The sequence below is a fragment of the Paramormyrops kingsleyae genome, chromosome 3 (genome assembly GCF_048594095.1).
Source record: "Paramormyrops kingsleyae isolate MSU_618 chromosome 3, PKINGS_0.4, whole genome shotgun sequence".
Classification (NCBI taxonomy): Eukaryota; Metazoa; Chordata; class Actinopteri; order Osteoglossiformes; family Mormyridae; genus Paramormyrops; species Paramormyrops kingsleyae.
Window position 1 is genome coordinate 3,723,124 of NC_132799.1, and position 20,775 is coordinate 3,743,898.

At 53.0% G+C, this 20,775-nt stretch overlaps 1 protein-coding gene across 4 annotated transcripts in view; it reads left to right on the plus strand.

Moving 5' to 3' along the window:
- The window catches only part of sdccag8 (SHH signaling and ciliogenesis regulator sdccag8), a 37,243-nt gene that overhangs the window by 8,129 nt on the left and 8,339 nt on the right, over nucleotides 1-20,775 (plus strand). For all 4 annotated transcript variants that reach the window (XR_002840202.2, XR_002840203.2, XM_023828145.2 and 1 more), the window contains 4 exons: nucleotides 725-867; nucleotides 15,387-15,514; nucleotides 17,371-17,479; nucleotides 18,965-19,096. Coding sequence is in view for 2 of the 4 variants with exons in the window: in XM_023828145.2 (XP_023683913.2) it covers nucleotides 725-867; nucleotides 15,387-15,514; nucleotides 17,371-17,479; nucleotides 18,965-19,096 (512 nt within the window). In the remaining 2 variants the exon portion in view is untranslated. The remainder of the gene's footprint in view (nucleotides 1-724; nucleotides 868-15,386; nucleotides 15,515-17,370; nucleotides 17,480-18,964; nucleotides 19,097-20,775) is intronic.

Genomic DNA, 20,775 nt, shown 5'->3' on the forward strand with positions numbered 1-20,775 from the left:
CAGATTTGCTCGTGATATTATTGCTACCTACCTCTCTTCCTAAATGTTGAGTTGGGCTTACTGTAAAAGTTAACTAGTTAAATTTAATTAAGAATTAATTACGACGTAACCCTACCTGTTTCTTAGTAAAGGAGGTGATTTATGAAATCGTTTGATTTACTTTCAATTATTAACAAACGTAGTGTGCTTACTTTCCCACTAGATGGCACCAGAGGCACACTCAACAGGGTATCCTGAAAATTGTGCCTTGAGTATGCACTATAAAGCTGGAATTTTTAATGCAAACAATTACATTAATATTCGCAGCGTTTAAGGGTCATATTTTAAAATGCTAGTTGTATCTTTTAAGGTATGACAAGTCCTGGTGTGAACATGACCTTGTGACCTGTGTGGAAAATGCAAATGTGGAAGGATTATCGACCATTTGTCTAAAGTCAGATTCTTGGCCGCATGGTCATACCTGATATTTTGCACTCATAATTAAAATGGAGATTTTTATTCTACGTCGGCTTACACAGATAAATAAGTTTCACTGAAGTTTCTTCGTGCCGTTATAAATAACGTGTTCCGTTATTTAGTGCGGATTGTGCGGCGCGGTCTTGAGTGCGGGGTTGGCGTTTCCGCGCCACCATCGCAGGAATGTCGGGAGGGAATGCTGCCGACTGCTCCCCGCGCCGGCATCCTGCTAACGGGCACCGTCCCGGCGCCTCCTTCCCCGGGACAGGAAGCCGCGAAGCTGGCGGCGGAGCTGAGTGGCTGCGGGCAGCGCCTGGAGGCGGCTCAGCGGGCGGCAGGCGTGGCCAGGGCGGAGGCGCTGGGCCTGACGGAGCGGCTGGGCCGCGTGCAGCACCAACTGCACCTCACTAGGTAACCTCTAATCCTATTACATGCCACGGCGCCGCCCGTTCCGTCGGCCCTCTTATTAAATGCGGGGGGACCAGCTGCCACGGTGGCCCCCCCTCCCCCGGCATGGCCCCAAACACCCCCATCCTGTCGGTCCCCTGCCTGCGCACCAGAGCAACGGGCTTGCCTGTGCTTCCTCTGGACGGGTGTTTGGGGCCGGCGTGGATTCGGGGGTTCACCAGGGCCGCTGGTACAAGGATCCCCGGGCCGGCTCAGTCTGCGCTGTCACTTTATATATAAAATGCACTTTTTAAAAATGTAATCTGTGTCTGCTTGCATAATTTCAGTGTTGCTTGTACTGGTTTTGATTTAAAACTCGTAAAAGTGTGCGGAGGCTGTGGGTGAGAGCCCCGATGCTGGGAAAGGTCACTGGAGCGTTCAAGGAGCCCGGGTGTCATGGGCAGAGAAGCGGAAACGTCGGCGCCGCACTGGGATACTCGCATAGTGGCCCTAATGCGGTTACGTAACGAGGCAAATTGCTTTATTGAAGTCTGGAAGGCTTTGCCGTTCGTCGAGATTTCTGGGAGAAAAATAAAAACCGTTTCTGCTGCCAGTGAATTGGACCTGGGGTCGAAAATGGTATTATTCATGATAAATAAATTTAAAAAAAAAAACAAAAAAAAAAAAACAGCGGCTTTAGCGCCCATGTGGTGATGCATCACTGTCTGCTGGACGTGGAGTCCTCATGCGATGTAGAGCCAAGAGACACTAACAGCACACAGATGAGTGTTTAGGTAAGAATGTTATACGACTGGTGTGGAATGACACTAGACGCCATCGCGGTGGAGAGACTGGGAGTGGGGCGGCTCCCCGTATCCATCAGGCGGGGCTTTCAGCAAGTGTCCACACAGTGCTGTTGATAGGGCTTCCCAGGTAAATCCTGCAGCAGGTGCCCTTAAACCATAGGGCCGCGATGTACGCCTCTCCAGATCTGGGTCGGTGTTTGGTATATGGCCGACTTCCGGTCCGCTTCGAATCACAGGCTGGCTTCCCCGGAGGGGAAACGCGCCAAATGTAAGAGAGGCGCGTGGGGTTCACCTGTGGGGGACATTCCGTCCCCCCTGATGCTGGTGCAGAGGGAGTCCTGCTCTTTAACATCATGAGAGTGGGCGGACTCTGATCCCCCAGGTCAGACTCTGCAGACAACTTGTTTTTAAATTCCACTGAACGTGTTACTTATGACTCATTTAACAACTTTGCAGTTACAGAATCCTGCTTTTTTTTTTTTTTCTCTTTTTTTTTTTTTTGGCAAGTGGTCACTGAAGAGAGGCATATGAACCTCGTTCTGTGAGGGCCATGTTTGTTTTTCCGAGTGGCAGCGATCGCTCGAACGCCGAGCTCTCGTACTCTGCGGGTCGACCGACGCTCCAATTCAGCTGGAGGGAGATCAGTTGTTTTCTCTCTGTTTTCAGTCAGATATCCTGCCCATGTTATGCCGTGTTGTGTTTGAATTGAGTTTGTGTACATCAACCCTGTCTTTCATGTGACTTGGGCTGAATGAGTAATATGGCCCTAATATGTCTTTCCATTCAAACCAGTTTTGATCCAGCTTGCTCATTTTATTTTATGTATTTTTTTTTGTAAATAGACAAGGCCTTTGAGAGGTAATTTTAAAAACGAGCTTGTTTGTGTGTAGAGTAGGTATTTTGTGGAGGCGGGTCCCTCCGGAGCTGAAATTCGGTCTCACGGTGACGATGGCATCTTCAGTATTTCCCTATTTCCCCGCTAGCCGGTGTGAGATGTGGCCCACGGGTCACACGCAAGGCGAGGGGCTCGGCACACTGACCCCGGCGCAATTGTGACGCCTGGTGCTATGGCCCCATCGCTGATCCGGCAGAGTCCTAAGGACCTGCTGGCTGAGTTGAGGATCCGAGAACCCTAAATCTGGTGGTTGGGGGCGGGTGGGGGCGAGGCTTCCAAAGCCTAGGTGGGTGGGGTTACTGTGTGCCGTCAGTGCCAAGCTCCCATAACCTACTTGCCGTTACTTTACTTTATTAGCTCCCTTTTGGTTAAACCGGGCGGCGGGGTAATCCCACCCACCACTGACCTTACTGCTCCAGCTCTGCCGTCGCTGCCCAAGACCACCCGGCCACTTTCTGCCAAGCCGGCTTTTCCCGTTAAAAAGGCGAGCGTCCGGGGTGGCGGCACCGCAAAGGCCGGAGCCCCCACGTTACCGTGACTGCGGCAGCGCGGGGGGGGCAGCCGCTACCCTGTAATTGGTCCCCGTCTGCTCTCCTTGCGTCGGCTGCCGGTCCACTTGCCATCGACGGACAAGCCGGGTCAGCGACTGGCACGGCCGGCCGGTTCTGTTTGTCGACGTGCGCCGGCGGCCGGTGCGTGGCCAGATGGGGGGGGGGGGGATGCTCAGGCACAGATGCGGGAGACATCTGTCTGGCCAGACCAGCTGCCCCCGCACAGCCCCTGGGGTCTCTGGCAAATGGAGGTGCAAAGATGGGATGTGGCTGTGAGTTTTCTCTGTGTGTGTGTTTGGAGGTGGGGGGGTGTCATCCATGTTCCATGGTCAGACGACTACAGCGCTCCTTGATTTCGGCTTTTGTGGCTTTTGATGGTGGGGGGTGCAGCCAGTGGCTGAATGATCACAGCCTCCTTAGAAAATGAGGAGTGCAAAGCGGCTGCCTTTGTTTGTTTGATGGGGGTGCTATCGCGCACCCCCGCCCCCGCGTCACATGGCGGCAGTGGGGGGGGGGGGGGGGGCGGCTCCTGCATCGGATCATCAGCCAGCTGTGCGCGAGGCAGGCGGGATCTGTGCTAAGCCCTCCACTCTGTTCGCATCCTTCTGACGCTTTGGAGCCCGGCCTCCGTTCTGTTTGTTTGCTCATGACTCTTCTTCCCTCCCCCACCAGCCCCCACCTAATAGCTGCCACTGGCAGGTCTCCCCCCACCAGGAGCCCCACCCCCCCAAAGGGCACAACAAAACACGGCTCAAAATCAAGCTGTGCGCTCTCGCCACCCCGCCCGCCAGACGGCACCGGCCTCCCTTTCAGCGCTGTCGTTTTGGAAGTGCCCGGCGCGTGAAATCTGCTGCCCGCCTCCCCGCAGTGCTGCCGCCCGGCGCCCGGGCCTGACCCACCCCCACATATCTCTCTGAGGAGACCTCCGAGTGACGCTGGGCCGCTCTGATCCCATCCGACGTGTTTAAAGAGGCTGCGGATGGCAACCGGACCCCCCACCCCTCGACCCGCGCGTCGTTACGCTTTTAATTAAACGGTGTGCTTGTTTAACGACGCCGACGGCTGCGCTTTGCGTGCTCCGCCGTGTGATCTTCTCGTTTCATTCACGGTGTGGCTGCTTGACAGATGAGCAGGAAATGCGACTTGGGATGCCCTTGCATGTAGATTAGCAAATAGTTTTGATTTTTAATATTTATGCACCCTGTTTGTTACACACACACACACACACACACACACACACACACACACACACACACACACACACACACACACACACACACACACACACACACATTTATGTCCGGGTTTATCAGTAACTGTAATATCTGTACTTGAAATATTTTGCATGTGAATATAGAAGATGGATGGATTTAAAATTGGCCTTCGTTTGTTCAACACTGCTTTTTGTCCATGATGCCTATGTGATAGCTGGTGGTATGTCTGGTCTGGAAGGACCCGAACAGAGGTGCCCTCGGGCTGCCTGTTGCGTGTGACTCAAAGTGACTCCCTGTCATTTAACCTGGATCTGTCTGTCACGGGGGCCTTGGTGACTGTCATCACAGCAGCTTTTGGGTGGAAGGGGACGCAGCTTATCGTCAGGCCGCCGCCGTGCTCCCTACTCTTTGCTGTAGTGCCAACAATGTATGGGTGGGTGTGTGTGTTGGGGGGGGGGGGGGGAGTGAGGGGGTGGGTTATGTGTATATTACGTTGTGAGGACCAAATGTCCACAGAATGTGATTAAAAACCTGTTATTCTAACGTGAGGACCACCTTTTCCATCCGCCAATGCCAAAAGTCTTTGGATACTTATGGTTAATTTTAGGGCTGGGTAGGATTAGGGTTTTTCCTATAGAAATTGAATGGAGAGTCCCCACAAAGATATACATGTAAATGTGTGTGCGTGTACATTCAAGAATGCTGCATGCAGGTTTCATAGAAACATTCGAATTGGGGCCAGTGCTTCATGCAAGCTGTGGGATAAATTCTGGCCAAAATACGAGACCCACTATCTCCTGGCATCTTAATGTGGCCTCAGAACCACAAACCACTGTCTGAATGTCTCCCGAACAGTCAGATGGGAAGGACCTGTTCTGATAGCCATCAATTAAAAGGCCTTCAATAGACAGCCGTGGAGAACAGCTCTCACGAAGCGCTGGCAATTTAAATAACTGGCTGAGAGAGGCTTTCCCCGTTCTGAAGCGATGCAGCTCATCCAATCGCGCCTTAGTGCATAAATCACGCTGTAATTGCATCGTGGATGCCTGTGGTCTTTAACAAAATGTGGCAAGTCCAGGTACCTCATTTGCAGAATTCTTATTAATATTGAGAGATTCGGACCGATGGCAGTTTTGGGGTCACATGGGTGTGGCCCCCGTGCTTCCGGTTCCGTGATGGGGCGGGCAGAGGGGAACTCGCCCAAATGCCACCACTGCCACTGCGATCGGAAGTTGCGTGTTATATTCAAAGAGTCATTTCGACTCTTTTCCATAAACTTAAGCAGTCTATCTCTTGGCTGTCTGCCTTGTTGGGGGGGGGGGGGGGGGGGGTAGGAGAAATGGGGAGGGAGGGAATCTGAGAATGAATAAAATAGCGAGCAGATGCCGCAACACGCCAGAGGGAGACATGCACGGAGTGCGAGATCTGTGCGCTACAAAACTGCGGTGAACCCAGGCAGCGGGAGGCGGTTGTACTGGCAGAACTGGGATAAAAGGGGAATGACAGACAGACCGGCTCCTGTCAAAGTAGTAGTAATGAAATCCTGGCCGGCGCCAGCCGAGAGAACCTGTGTTAGCACCTCGGGGTAAGCGCAGGGGCGCGGCGTTCCAGGTAGGAGGCCAGGAGCGGGGAGCTGGGCGGCAGCCATCTTGTTTGGGAGCAGATGGCGGGCAAGGCTGGCAGGGGAGGGGCTGTTTAGCAGAACTAATCAGACAGTAACGGATAGGGCAGCTGGGAAGGCTGCCGGCCAGGCGGGGGGGGGGTGGGGGTGGGGGGGGCGAGCGCCGGGATGTTGACAGCGGTGTGCCCGTTGGCCCGGGACGAGACCTTGCCGCGTCCCCTTCGCTGCACTGAGGGGAGCCCCCCCCCGCCGCTTCACCGGGTGACGGAAGCCAAGACGAGCACTCTCCAGCCACAGCCGTCCTGTCCCTCTGTCGCCGGGGGGGGGGGGCACCAAGCTTTGCTGAAAGCAGGAGACGCTGCTTAGGATGCGAGCTTGTTGGGGAAAGGGGGTCGAGCGCGCGGCGCCCCCGGCTTCCAGGAGGTCGATCAGCGGGCGCTGAAATCATCGCGTGCTCACTGCGTTCCTCTAAGGAGAAAACGACATAAATTAATGAAGGCCTGGCAGCAGCGTGCCTCCATCAGGGTATGAATTAAATTGGGGGGAAAAAAGAAAAAACAAGGAATTTTGATAAAAGCAAACAAAAATAAAATAAAGTGTATTTCAGAGACGTGGTTTTACTCTGCTTTAATAAGCCCATATTCAGTTATGAGGTCTGAATATGTGCAGAATGCCTCCGTATTGTTGTCAACAAAACACGCAATTCTGGGAATTATTATGGCGTAATTATCATTATTTAATAATTATTTTTATCTCGCTCCGGGTTTCCGAAGTGCACCGAGTCAGTCCTTAAACGTTGGCTCTTGGCTGGGTTCCCTCGATTGCGGTGGCTGTTTGTGTACCGCCATGCCAGCTGCTCCCGTGCCCAGTGCTTCATGAAAGTAACGGGGTGGGGGGGGGGGGGCGGATTTGTGCCGGCGCGAGGCGGACGTTCTCCGCAGCCGGAGGATTTAAGGCCGCCGCCACCTCATGCTCGCCCGTCCGCCGTCCACAGATCTGGACGTGCGCTTGCTAGGCAGTGCTGGGAATTCGGTGTTTTTGAGCTCGACTCAAGTGCTAATTAAAGAGCCGGGTAACGCTAACCCGCCGAACGCGGAGCGCGGCCATACCTCGCAGCAAGCGCGGGCGCTGCCAGCGTATGAAATATTCATCTCATTATAGAAATACGCTGCCGCATTAAGGAAAAAAATGCCCCAGTCGACGTCGGTGTCGTGCTTCTCGAGCCGGTCCTTGCGAAGCAGCCTGACACAGACCACCACCTCGCGTGGCCCTTGGGGGCATCCTGGGCCCCGAGACTCGAACCGGAGTGAGCAGACCGGCGCCATCAGAACCCCGGCCCAGAGCCCAGTGCTGTCACCGGCACTCGACTGGCTGGGGGGGGGGGGCGTGTACGGCTCTGTGAGAACTTGTTGACAGCAGGGTGAGTAAGGCCAGTGTCAGACACTGACAGCCCCTGGCCCCCACCCTCCCGCTCCACCTCCAGCCGTTCCTGGAGTCTCTCCGGCAGGACGTGAGGAAGGACAAGACGTTCAGGACAAGGCGGATCGGGCATTTTGGAAGGTTTAACAGATGACGCGACAGAGTGCTGCCCTCCAGCTGCGAGACACCCAACCAAAGGCCATTTAACACAAGTGTTTTAGCACGACCCCCCCCGTTGGGCCGCTCTTTAGCTTAAATCTGCATGGACAGCCCTTACAGGATGGAGAAAACGAGGCGAAAGTACGACTGATGTGCACAGCACTTGCTAATTTAACGCTATCTGCTGCTTAAAAAAAATTAGATTAGGATGGTTTAAGGGAAATTTTTTTCATGTGTTCCTCGCTGGAAGTTGTTGCCGTGAAAGAGTGCGCATGATCCGGTGTGCAGCGGCGTCCTGAGCGTGTGCAGGTTTCGCGTGACCGCAGAACAGGACACTCCCCGTGTTCTGCGGGAAATGCGTAACGTCGGGCTTCTTACCGAAGGAAGGTCTTACTGTTGGGATGGCAGGACTAACGGCGAACTCCAACAACAGCCGAACCACCCCCCAGACTGCGGGGGGGCCGAATACCCAAACAGCAAGAGATTCGCTTCTGTTCATTTGGACAGGAAAGGAATGATTTCCTTGAGAAATATGGTCTTCCTGAATTTTTTATCGGATTTAAAATTTAATATTAATGACATTAATTAATTAATTAATTAATTAATTAATTAGGAAACAAAGTTTTTAGAAAGGAGGCAATTTTCATCTCCTAAGACGGAGAATGGCAGCCTTTATGTGTGTAAAAATCTGGCCAGGCCTGTGGGGGGCGCCGTGCGCCGGGCGGAGTGCGGAGGCAGCGGCTGCTCCTCCCTGTCTCCGCGGCGGCTTGGAGGCCGAGGGCGTCGCCGCCCGGCGGTATGGGACACGGCGGGACGCAGCGTGGGCCCCAGGCGGAGCACGGGCAAATCTGTTGGGTACAACTGTTCCCACCCCGGCCAACACTGCCCAGAGAGGGTGCCCTACTTACTGTTTCTGGAAGCTGGGTCGCTCTCGCTCGCTCGCTCGCTCTCTCTCTCTCTCTCTCTCTCTCTCTCTCGCACCCCCCCTCCATTTCTTTTCCTCGCTTTCTTCCTTCCTTCCTTCCTTCCTTTTCTTCTCTTTCTCTTTCGTCCTTGAAAGTTCTTTCTTTAGGCCTCAGATCATATACCCACTCTTATCCTAAAGAAGTGCCCGGGTCACACAAGCTGTGATCCAGCAAGATCTGGCGCCCCTGTTCCCAGAATGCCGTGCGGGCGGGTGCATGACAGCCAGCCGAGGCCACCGGCATCCCCTGTCCCACCTGCGTGTGAAGCCCAGGCTCAGGCAGGGCCCGCTTTTGGAACTGACCCCGAATTCCGATTCACTTCATCAACTGGAATTTGAATTTAATTCCGTGGAATTCTGAGAAATTCTTCTAATTGAACAGAAAAGCTTAGTTTATTTCGAGGACTGTGCCTCCGCCACCTGTCACTGCGAACAGCTCTAACGCTTATTATATACAACCTTAATTACTGCCATCTTTTTTATGTTGTTATATGTATTATTGATTGCAAGAAAGGGGACAATTGCACAAAGCTTATGACGACCCCTTCAACCTTTGGAATTTCATTGAATTCACATTAACTTGATCTTCTTTTTCAGTTCAGATTCAATCACTAAATCTGGAATTGGCAATTCCTAGTTAGGGAGGAACGCAGGATTATATCACACAGAAGAGATGCGCTGACTTCTAATGAAAAGGCTCTGTGTGTGTTTCCCCTGATCTGCCCCAGCTGGTGGCATGTTTGCGTGCAGCCGCGTGTGATTTTTTTGACCTTTACTGCAATGCTCCAGCTCTCCCCCTCTCAGGTTCCTGCCTTTTCCCGCCTTTCGCGACTGTCACCCGCACGTTCGCGTCTGTCTGTGCGGAGAGCAAACAAGCCTCAAACACTTTCCCAGTCTATTCCAGCTTTTATTTATAACTTGCATATGGCTGATTAACATACGATAAAGCCGCAAGTAAACAAACACCGAGGCTATAGGTATGAATCAGGGACTCGCGAGGGACTCGACTCCGGCCTAGAAATCAGGTGCGGGAGCCTTGACCGTGCAGGTGACACGGTGAAGCGTGTGCTTGTGCGTGCTTGTGCGCGTGCGTGCGTGCGTGCGTGTGTGTGCGTGTGCGTATGTGTGCGTGTGCGTTCTCATACACCCCGGTGACACCCAGCGGCTGTGGCCTCCGTCCTGGGGGAGCATACAGATGACGTATTTCTCTCCCCCCCCCCGTCAACAGCATTATTACACATAACAGATGGTATAGGGAGTTTATCACAAAGGGAATCACAGACGAGAGAGCGAGCGGATGGGGGCGCGGCCGGGGCCCCCCGACCCTGGGGCCCCCCGCCCCTGGGGCCCGCCACCCCGGCATGTTAAAAGCTTTTGTTCGCCTCTCCTGGCGCTCGGCGGCCCAGCCTTTGATTCCCCACTGTTGGCTCCGGCCGCTTGTTTGTTTGCCGCAGGTTGGTTAACGTGCCCCCCCCCCCACCCCACCACACACACGCACACACACACACGCACACACACACTGGTAGCGGATTATCAGGGCAGCTTTGCTCGCGGCCCCCCCCTCGTGAGAGCGTGTGGCACAGGCTGTGCTGCAGCAGGGTCCCCGTGGGGAGGCTCGGTGGCGGGGGGGACACGTGACGACGGTGTGAGCCCCCGTTCAGGTGGTGTCACAGCCTGCTGCACCTTGGGAGTCAGCTCTCCATCTCCCTCTCTCCCTTTCTCTCTCTCACTCTATCTCTCTCCATCTCTCCTTCCTTTCATGTCTTCCCACCCTACTGTTGCACTGCTGAGGATGCCGGCATTCAAAATGCATGAATTAAGTTTTATTTAATAAATCCAATCTGTGATTACTGTAGGGGGAACAAGCAAATTAAAACATGCATGTAATTTTATCTTGAATGTTTTCCATGAAATAATATTGGCGGAATAATATCAATTGCATAACGAAATTGATTACAAATAATAATCATCATTATTCAAAGGCGGTCAGCGGTTCCGTCCAGTTAGCTGGTAAACGGCATCATGATTAATTCAGAGCGTGCCTGGACGGCGCTGAAAACGTGTCATCTGTAAGATAAGCATAAGACAATCGCTGCATAAAGTAGGTAGTCAGGGACCAAATACGTCTTTGTGGCAAATTAATTCAGGCTGCGGTCCACAGTGCGCCGGAACGCGGCTGCGAGCCGCCGGCATGTCGCGGGCTCTGGTACAGATGTCGGGGAAAACGGCGAGCGAGCGCCGATTCCGGCAAGCGAGCGCCAGCTCACAAAGTACCGGGGAAAAGAACTTAGTTCACAAAGTAAGTGTCTCTCTCTCTCTTTGCCGTTTTTGTGCGAGAATGTACACTGGAGGGGGCGGGGCCTCTCTGCAAATTGCTGGCGGCTGCGGTCCGCCTTCGCCGGTGACCTTGAGGGGGGCTCGTGCTTCTTGAAGAAGAAAGCAGAAGCTGGCAGTAAACAAAGTTCACTTCTGACAGATGGATTGAATGACAGAGAGGTGGCGGGAGCCAGGACGGCCTGGCAGCGGAGGAGACGCTCAACGCGGTCCAACAGGAGAGGAGGTGTGAACAGGTGCGGGACTGCTGAAGGAAGGGGGGAGCAGATGGAGGGAGCCAGAGCCAGTTTAGTTAAAGGAAAAAGGGTGGGAGGGAACAAGGGCGGGGGGGATGAGGGAGGGAGGGAGCGGGGGGAGAGGGGGAGATCCTGAAAAGCGATAGGACCGACGGAGAAGTATGCAGAGGGTAAATAATACACTGAGCTCTGTTGGGGAGGGGGAAGGGGGTCTATCTTCTCTTTTCCTGTATTCCCTCTCTTTAGCGGGCGGTGAGGATGGGGTGAGAGGAGAGGGACTGGGCCCCACTGCTGTGGGTGACCGAGTCGATGTGGCGTTCAGCTCCATGCCTGTGGGGATAACCCCCCCCCCCCCCAACACTAACACCACACCTGAACTCCTCTGTGAGCTGCCCCCCCCCGCCACCAGGCCGGCCGTGCTTGTTCCACACCCTCTGTTCACGCACATGAGATGCAGCCCTCGTGTGACAGTCTGACAGGCCACCACTAGGAGGCGCTTGTGCAGCAGGCCTGGCCTTAAAGCTACACCCCTAACCCCTGCAGCTTAGCTACGCCAATCGTGCTGTAAACAATGCCAGATATCTGTGCAGGTTTGAGCTTTCAGCACTTTAGGGTTTATTAGTAAGTTACTCTGAGCCCAAGAAACCTCCATTTTGTACCAATCTGAAGCTGCCCCCACCCCACCCTACCCTCGGTCAGTAAACCGGTTCTAACCCGTTTGAACCTGGTTGCATACTGATTCAGTGGTGAATCTTAGCATATAGCGTTTCCTTTCTGCTTTGTGGTAATAGCAGTATGTGCGAAAAATAATCCGATATTAGTAGTTTTATGTAATAAAAATCTCACAGAACAAAAAAAACGGTGAGTATGATGTTGCCGTGGTGTGTACGGTCCTTTTCGCTCCGCTTCGATTCTGCAGCAGACCTGTCCTGGGCGTGCCGACAGTGCTGCACCTGGTCGCTTGAAGAGGACATGACAGACACTCCCTCTGCTGTTTAACTCGCCAGTTTAGGAAGAGCAGGACAGCTGCTAATAAACCGTAAATACAAGCAGTGCTATTTTCAAAGGAGGCGTTTGTGTCTTTATGGAAAAACTATTTTTCTTAGAATATTTTTATACACGAATTGTGTGATGGATCCAAAGAGTTTCAAGAACCTATGTTGTGGGTTTTTTTTTTTTTTTTAATTAGTTTTTTTTAAATCCATATGTAGTCTGTCAGATTGCCAGAGTAAAATTTTGAGTGTACTCGTTCCATATCTACTTATAATTTGAGCATAAGGTGATTTTCTGAGAGAAGAAAATATCTCTGGAAGTGTGATAAAACCCTCTGAGGGTGTATGTTTGTCTCTCGTCAAATCACGCTGTTTGTTCGGTGACAAGTTTACGGGTCCCATTTGCTTCTATTAAACAAGAATGCTAACCCCCCTCCGGCACATGTGAAAATATCTGATAAACACACTTTTTCCCCACTGTGGGAATTTATCAGTGTGTTGTCTGTCCCAGAACATGCCCTCTGTGTGTGACTGCGATAAAGGAAACTAATTTTGTCTGAGTTTGTAAAATTGACCTTAAAACTAATATAATATATATATATAAACTGCAATTTCTAAGAATTAAGACTAAAATTGAGACTGAGATTAAGGACGATGTGCTCATTACCCTTTTTCAAAGTATAAATTACCTGATTAACTTAATATGGATGGATGGATGAATATTTCATTCATTAGTTGGTATTTACTTGTACTGACTTAGAGGTGATCATTCTTGTATTTTATCAAAATATCATTTCTGAATATTGATTTTTATTGCAACGTGTACTTTTGCTTCTGTAAATATCAGTCAATTATGTCATGATTTTTCACTCTACAATGAAATACTTGAATATTGAATATTTGACTATTTTTCAAAAGGCTAGATGCAGTGGTATTTAAAAAAAAAAAAAAAAAAGAAAGTGAAAGCGACGTGTAAATGTTCTGAAGCCGGCACGGCTCCCCAACTTTTCCGGTGTAAAGTGACGGATCGCCGTGACAACAGAGTGGCTGCTGGCCGTGCGGCAGGACTGTTGCACACGGGAACACGGCTGTGCTTCGCCTCTTTGTCTGCTGGCGCCCTCCGGCCGTTTGAAAGATGAGGATTTCTTTGGCTACATTCTGTGGTGTTACGCGGCGTTCTCCGGACACCCGGTCGGCCACCCTTCCCCCCCCCCCTCCCCCGACCGGCCCCCGGTGGCGCGGACGCACAGGTTGCGCGGGGACGGCTCCCAGAACGCGTGCTGTCGCTGTCCGAGCGTCGGCGCCGGCATGGCGAGCCTGGTGTTGATGAGCGCCGGGCGCCAGCAGCCTGACTCATCGCAGGAGCCCCGGCATTTGGTCATTCCTGGCTGCGGATGGCGCCGCACCGCAGGGTGCTGCGAACGGCACTCGGGTGGGCCGCCGCGTTCCAGGCCAAATGGCCGACAGCTTGCCTAGTGCCCACTTAGGCAGCTCCCTGCCACTGCTGCAGCGGGCTGCCGCACCACACCCCCCCATTCGGGAGGGGGTGGGGCGGGGGGTACTGGGGGTGAGTGATGTGGCACCGCCCCTGTCGGGGTCGCCTGATCCCGGTCCCTGCTGCTCACCGTGACCCGACCTGCTGGCACCCGGACCAGCTAACGGGGAAGTGGACCATTGCCGTTTTGTGCGCCGAGATTCCAGACACGCCGAAGGCTCCGCTTCCGGGCCTCGTGCTCCCACTCTGCACTGTGCTGCATACGAACCCCCACCCCCCACCGGCGCCAAACTTAGACCGAACCCACCTCATGTTCACCTGCTTTGTTTGCGGATTTGAGTCTAAGCGGGGGCCTGCTATCGGGGCCTCGGCCCTGTCACAGGGATGCCCTCGATGGTTGGTCCGGCAAAAGGAAAAAAAAAAAAAAATTCCTGCCAATTTTTTTTCGTCGCACGATTTTATCAAAGTCTCTAGCTGAAGATCTGTTTGCCGCTTATCTCCAGCGACCGCACAGTGGGACGGGGGCTCCGTCGGCTTGCTGGAGCTACTTGCTAACTTTTAGCATGAGTGGGTGTGTCTGCCTGCTAGTCGTCAGGGTAACGGGGTCTGGCGCTTTGGGGAATTATTTAAATTCCTTAACAAACCTGATGTGTTTTGTCTCAGTGCTTTTCCGCCGGAGTGCAGGGCAGCCGCAGCATCGTGGCAGAGGCTCACATCCGTCAGCCTTGTGGCTCTTTGCATTTCATCTTTCCGATAATATTAGACTCAGTCACGTGTGATGATCTTTGTACGATGTGACCATAGGACCTGTGACCTCTCCCCTGTCATTTAACCCACCCCCCAAAGATCAGATAGAAAAGCCTATGAGGTTGTAGTTCTGGATTTTGTATAAGTATTTTGTAGATGATGTGCCCCCCCACATAACTGCCACACCCCCCCCCCCCCTGAAGGCAAGCAAAGTTCCCAAAAGTCTCTGTCTCTCTCCCTCCGTCCAAGTAACTTTTTTTACCCCCCCCCCCCCCCCCCAACTCGATCGTCTCAAACTAATTGGTCGGCAAACACCGCCAGCGCAACGCTCCACCCCGCCCCCCCCCCCCAGTCCACCCCCCCGGAAACAAACAGTAACAAATGGTGAGCTGCGAGGGCTTTAGTGCGCATGCTGAGCCGTGGTGTGGATGGTGTTTTCAGGCCGCTGTTCAAGCCCAGCGGGGGCCCGGCGCGCTCTCCCCGGTGTCGCCGCCGCGCCGCGCCGCACACCCCGCTTTCACACACCAGACGACAGCAGGCCTGGGGGAGCGGTCACTTTGGAACTGGGCTACAGACACGCCGTGCCAACAAGAAGAAGAAAAGTTTTTTTTTTTTTTTTTTTTCTTAATTTTTTTTTGTGCTGTTAATTAACAGAGCGCACTTCAACTTTCGGGCTCCTCTCTCTCTCTCTCTCTCTCTCTCTCTCTCTCTCTCCCTCTCTCGCTCTCTCTCGCTCTCTCTCTCTCTCCATGGGCGATGTACTTGGCACTTGGCACGGACCAATTCATGTGAGACCAAATTAAAAAAAAAAATAAACGCCACGCATCTGTGTCGAGTTCTTAAGCGCCGGGCGTTTTTTCGCGCACAAACTACCGGGGAAATTAATGAAATATATGAATCACACGCATGACAGTGTACTAACTTAGTGACGGGTGTTGCTGGGGTTTGATTTAGCGGTTTGAGCCGTCGGCCTGATTTACTTTGTCCCTCCTGGAATGTCTCAGTCATGGCCCCCGTGTCACAGGTGGTGCTGTGGCCCCTTGCAAACCCCCCCCCCCCCCGTACCAGTCCTTCCTGTACATCTTACCCCTCATTTCCCTCCACTTCCAGAAAGGAGAAGGAGATGGCTGAGCGTAGCCGGAACGAGGAGGTGGTCGTCCTGACCTCCCGGGTGGAGGAGTGCAAGCGGGAGTTGATGCAGAGGCTGTGTGAGGTGGAGGAGGACCATCAGAGGAGCGGTGGGTATAACCCCCTCCGGGCTCGGTGGTCTCGAACACCTGTAACCTTTGGCCGGTGGAGGGGGAGCAGGTGCCGGTCGCTCCGGAAGGCTCCGCGTTACATATTAGTTAGCGTTTAGGCGGGAGCGCGGGCAGCACCACCCCACTGCCTGCCGCCCTCGGCGCGCGGCGCCGCGCTCACATCTGCTGCACCATCTGCAGTCACCGCGCTTTTATTTACCTGCGTTCCGAGAAACTTGAAGCAGGCCGATGGCAGAACAAAGCCGGCGAAACAAAGGGCTGGTTCTTGGCGCCGCGCGCCGGCACACATGTTGTCTAAAGAGAAGCGGCATCAGGGGCTCAGTGGGGGTCTGTGCGGCTCTACCGAATTAGGCCTTTAATACCTCCGACCACTTCCTTCTCAAAGCTTATAATGGCCACTCTCACAAGCTAATTAGCTGTCCCCCCCCGCCTGCCTTTCCTCCAGCTCCCCGAAAGACCAGTTTTTCCTCGCCGTTCGAGACCGAATCGCCTCCAGTCGGCATTGTGTGTTTTTTCTCTCCTCTCAGACTCCGTTTGTTTTCACTCCCAGTTTTTCCTTTTTATCTGTGTTTTTCCGCTCCCATGCGCGCGCCTGTGGCCTACACACACAGAGTGTTGCTTTCAAACTCCTCCACTGATGTGCAGTTTGAACTTCGCCATAGTTATAATTTTTTTTCCCCCCTTATCGGCGACCTGTCTCGCGGCTTCTCTGCGTCCCTGTGCTGCCCCCCCCCCCCCCGGGCCTTAGAGCGGCTGTTTGGTGGCGCACGCCTGCCACTCGCAGCCCTCCGCTTGCAACACCCGCTCCGCACGTCAATGTGTAACTGCGACAGACCCCCCCGGGGATCCTTTGTGTAAAACACGGGTGCGAAACGTGCCGCGGTCCCGATAATCCATGCGGCGCGGCCGTGGCTCCCCGGACGTCCGCGAGATCCCGCCGCGCTGCCCTGTCAGTCCTGCCTACATGGTGAGCGACTGACTGAGACCTGTCAACAACACACTATTGTCTTGTCATCTTTGGGTGGATGCTTTTTGATTCAAGTATTTTTTATTTTTGACCAAGATATCTGCAGATCTTGTGCCTTGTTTTTTTTTTTTTTTTTTTTTTACCCAGGTTAACTTAAATTCTAAAGACAATCCCTTTGGGAAACACAAAATTATAGAAAGTAGTCCTGGCTTCCACAGTTCTGTTTTGTTTGTAATAAGCCATCGCTAGACCTGAGCCTCTGCTAAGGTGGAAAGGGGTCAATACATAAAATGAATGAACGGCCCAGTGCAGCCCCCTTAATCTCCAGCCGCCCTTCAGTCACCATGAGCCCCCCCTCTCCCCCGAGGGTCTTTCCGCCCGCAGCCACTCTGATCTGAGACTCGGTCCCCGTCCTCTCAGCGTCCGTTTCAAAGAGAGCCGTAAACGGCAGAAAGGGCCATCTAGCGTGAAGAGCACTCAAACAGAGCGAGGATCCTTCATGCAGAGCGGCACTGCGGCGCTGGGGGGGCCGCGGAGGCCCCAGAGGTCAGGCGCCTCTATGCAGACGCGCCATGTGTGGAGCGCCACGCGCGTTTGTGTGTTTGTGTCAGGAGCGGGATCAAAGTCGCCGCTCCGCTTTTCGAGCCACTTAAAAATCTGGAGAGTGGGCACTCGGTAAAGCACATCAGGTTTCAAAGGCGGTAACTCTTTCCAACACCAGCCACCCGGAAACCCGTACGCAGACGTCGAGCCAGAAGATGCAGTCGGGGTCATGACTTGCTAGTTTGAGGCAGCCCACTTTGGGGGGTGTGGTTGATATTAGGGAAATCCCACTGACTCCTCACACCTTGTCCTGTGGCCTTTCCAGTTGGGGAACTTGAGTCTCTGCTGAGCTCCCAGAATTCCCTGATCGGCCGGCTGAGGGAGGAGTGCCACGGCCTGGGGGCCCAGCTGGAGGAGGTGGCCGAGAGCAGCAGGCGAGTCGGCCGTCGACGCCCACCCATCGGCCGGGTGCCTTCACTACATTATTAATCCGTCAGATTGGATGTTGAGTTTGATTGGCGGCCGTTGCCATGGCGAGTTGCGGAAGACGGCGCCCATGGGGAATGTGACAAGTTCCCTGACTGCACGGTTAGGGAGTGTGTGACCTGCAGAGTCACTGAGCCGCTTGAATTAGCGATGGGAGACAAGAGGCTTTGAAACGCACAGTGGGTGGGGCCATTTTACACCGTCAATCACGGCCCGTTTTTATTCAGCCAGAACCATCCAAGTGGGAAGTGGCTGATTAGTTAATAGGTGATTGACAGCGCACTGTGGCCCCGCCCACCATGTGTGTCAATCTGCTGTCGTTATTGCGGACTGTTTTAAGGAGTGCCCCTCTACTTGTTATGCTGGAGTTTGGGTGGTCCACAGTAGTCTGCGCCCCCCGCCCTCCCCCGGTCATGTTTCACTGAATGGGCAGCTCTGGGTCTGTCCAGCCCCCTCTGCATGCTGCACTAAAGGCAGGTACTGACAGGTAAGTGTAAAAACTGCCATGAAATTCCTCAGATTCAACATCATTTCTCTGGCCAGAAATATCAACTTTTCTATCAAATTTTAAATATTTTTTTTTTGCCCATCTCTGCCAACCTATGACATTCCTTATTTCTTTCAAAATTGAAAGAAATTATCCATTGAAATGCGTTCAACAAAAATAATGGTCAATTTCACTGTTTTCTCATAGAAGCCTAAAACAACCACACTAAACTGGGTTTCAAGATAAAGCTTGAAATCTTTCAGGAGATTCGCAGTGAAATCTCACAATCCATGACCGGAACTGGCCGTGGACATGAAAGCGAGGTCCCAACTCCCCAGGACAGGGGGACCACAATAGCCATTTAAGTTGCCTAATGCCCTGTTAAAAATAATGTCCTTATTTGTTATCAAAATAAATTATTATTTTCAGTTTTTACCTGCCAGTTCCTGCTAACAGATGCTGTGTGACTGTATTGCTGGTTTATTCTTTAGTGGTCATTCTTCATCTTTATTAATTGTGCTCTCTGAGCTCCAGCACAAGGCTCCGGAATGACAGCCGTTACTCCGGCTGCGTGTGACATTAGCGCTTCTGCTCCCGTCACCGCCGGAAGGTGTCTGTTCTTACTCATAAGCGTCCCTGCCGTCCTGCGTGTTGCCACCTATCGACACGTTTGAGCTCAGTCTGTCTGGGGTGTTGCTCACCGCCTGTCGTGACACACTGGGGCTCGTACACAGGAAGTCCGGAAGGCGGCCCATTCGCGAGGGAGTTAGGGGCCCCTGTGGTACGACGGGGAGCATTTCTGCCGTCCTGCGGCGAGCAGAGACGTCCTCATGCAACTGCCGGTCTTGGCGGTGGATGGGTTTGTGAGGATGCTGTGTGAGCTTCAGCGCTGAAGTGGTTGTGTGTGTGTGTGTGTGTGTGTGTGTGTGTGTTTCGAACTGCACAGGGTGGAGGTAGATCACCTGTCCCAGGAGAACCAGCACCTGCAAGAGAGCGTGGAGAAGTTGAGGGGGCGGTGCCAGGAGATGGAGGAGCAGTGTGTACAGCACGGCAGGATACACCAGCGGATGAAGCAGAGGTATACACACACACACACACACACACACACACCCCGGGCCGTCCTCCCTGCCGCTGGCCGCCTGCCCAAGGTCACAGTTCACCCGACGAAGGCTGGCTTGTTCTTCACGTGAGAGCAGCCCACAGGAGGCGGGAAGGTCAGGCGCTGACCGCCGCCGGTCACCAGAGGTCAGCGTTTCATTCCGACTGGCATGTGGCTTCCCCGTGCCAATAAATAATGACCCTCTGCTAGGACAACACCTTGGGGCGTGTAAATGAGGCATCAGTGGATGACGTGCCATCCATCTTTGATTCTTAGGAGTGATTAAAGGGTGGTACCCCCCCTGCTGGACACAGAGGAGGGGTGCCCAGCTTTTACTGTTAATGCAGCAATAACCACCCACGCTGAAAGTCAACAAGCAACTAGTGTTAACCAGAATGGTTAAACAAAAGTCTTTGGCTACCTTGTCCTCATTGTTACATTAAGGGAAACAAATGAAGTTCTGGTGATCATTTATTGAAGCTATTTTGCTTAATTTGCCTCATGTGTGTTTAATTAGGCTCTTGCTGTACAGAGTGGGTCCAAAATTGGCTTAGCTGGTTAAGCCGGCTAAATCGTTTCGTTGCTAGTCTGATGCCTGGAAACTGCGGAATCACTCTCTTCAGCTGGAGTGATTTTCGTTGTGCCCTCAAAGGTACAACAGCAGAACCATAAAATCGGAGAAGCCGGCCCCAGCTCCGGAGTCCATGTGCAGGAACACCTGCCATTTTCATACAAACCCCCGCAGGATGGAAAAGCCGTGAGCCGTTTTTTTTCTTTTTTTTTTTGCCATCCTCAGTTTCGACTGCTTTCACACGGCTGTTTCTCTGCCATAATTCAGGTTCAAAGCTTCACTCGATGGTTCAACAGCAGAAGACCCGTGGCCCGACCTCTGGGTCACACGGGAGCCCCAGGCGGCTGTCGACGTGACGGGGGGGGGGCCCCTCCAGGCAGCAGTGCACAGCAGGCGGAACGCGTAGCACACATGCGGCGGCTCTCTGCTGCTCGCCGTGGGCGCGGCGCGGCGGGTCCTGGCACGCGGGGGTTAAGGTGTACGTGCTAACGAGCGAGTGCAGGCGGGTTCGGCGTAAAACGCAAGCGGTCGGGGCCCAGCCTCGGATATTCTCAAACGGGCACAATCTGTGCTGTGAAGAGCGGCGACAGCTCGCTACGTACGAAACATTTGGAAGATCAGCTTGATTTATTTTTATATTGCGGAGAGCATGCCAAGCAACACAGGGGTTTAGCACACAACGTTTCGCCTCTCATATATATATTTATATATATGGGGTTTTATATATATATTTATCTCCCTGGTGATTGGGAGAAATCAAAGAAATAAAAAAGCGAATCTGTAATAGGGCTGCGCTCTGCTCTGATTTTTTTGAGAGACAGTTTTCCTTTTTTGAGAACCTTTATATAAATTATCTGCTTTAAACAGAGTACATGTTTGAAGATGAGGGAATTGAAAAAAGGAGATTCGTCCGTAGATTTCGGCGCCGAGATGGACGCTCATAGCTAGTGTGAAAGGTTAGGGTGGCTGTTTCTCTGCCTGCCCCCCCCCCGCTGCTGTGTTACAGATGACTGATTTTAATTTCATTAAAGTGGGACAGAGAAGCGAAGGAGCTCTGCTGTTATTATCAAAGTTTCTCAGCCGCCAG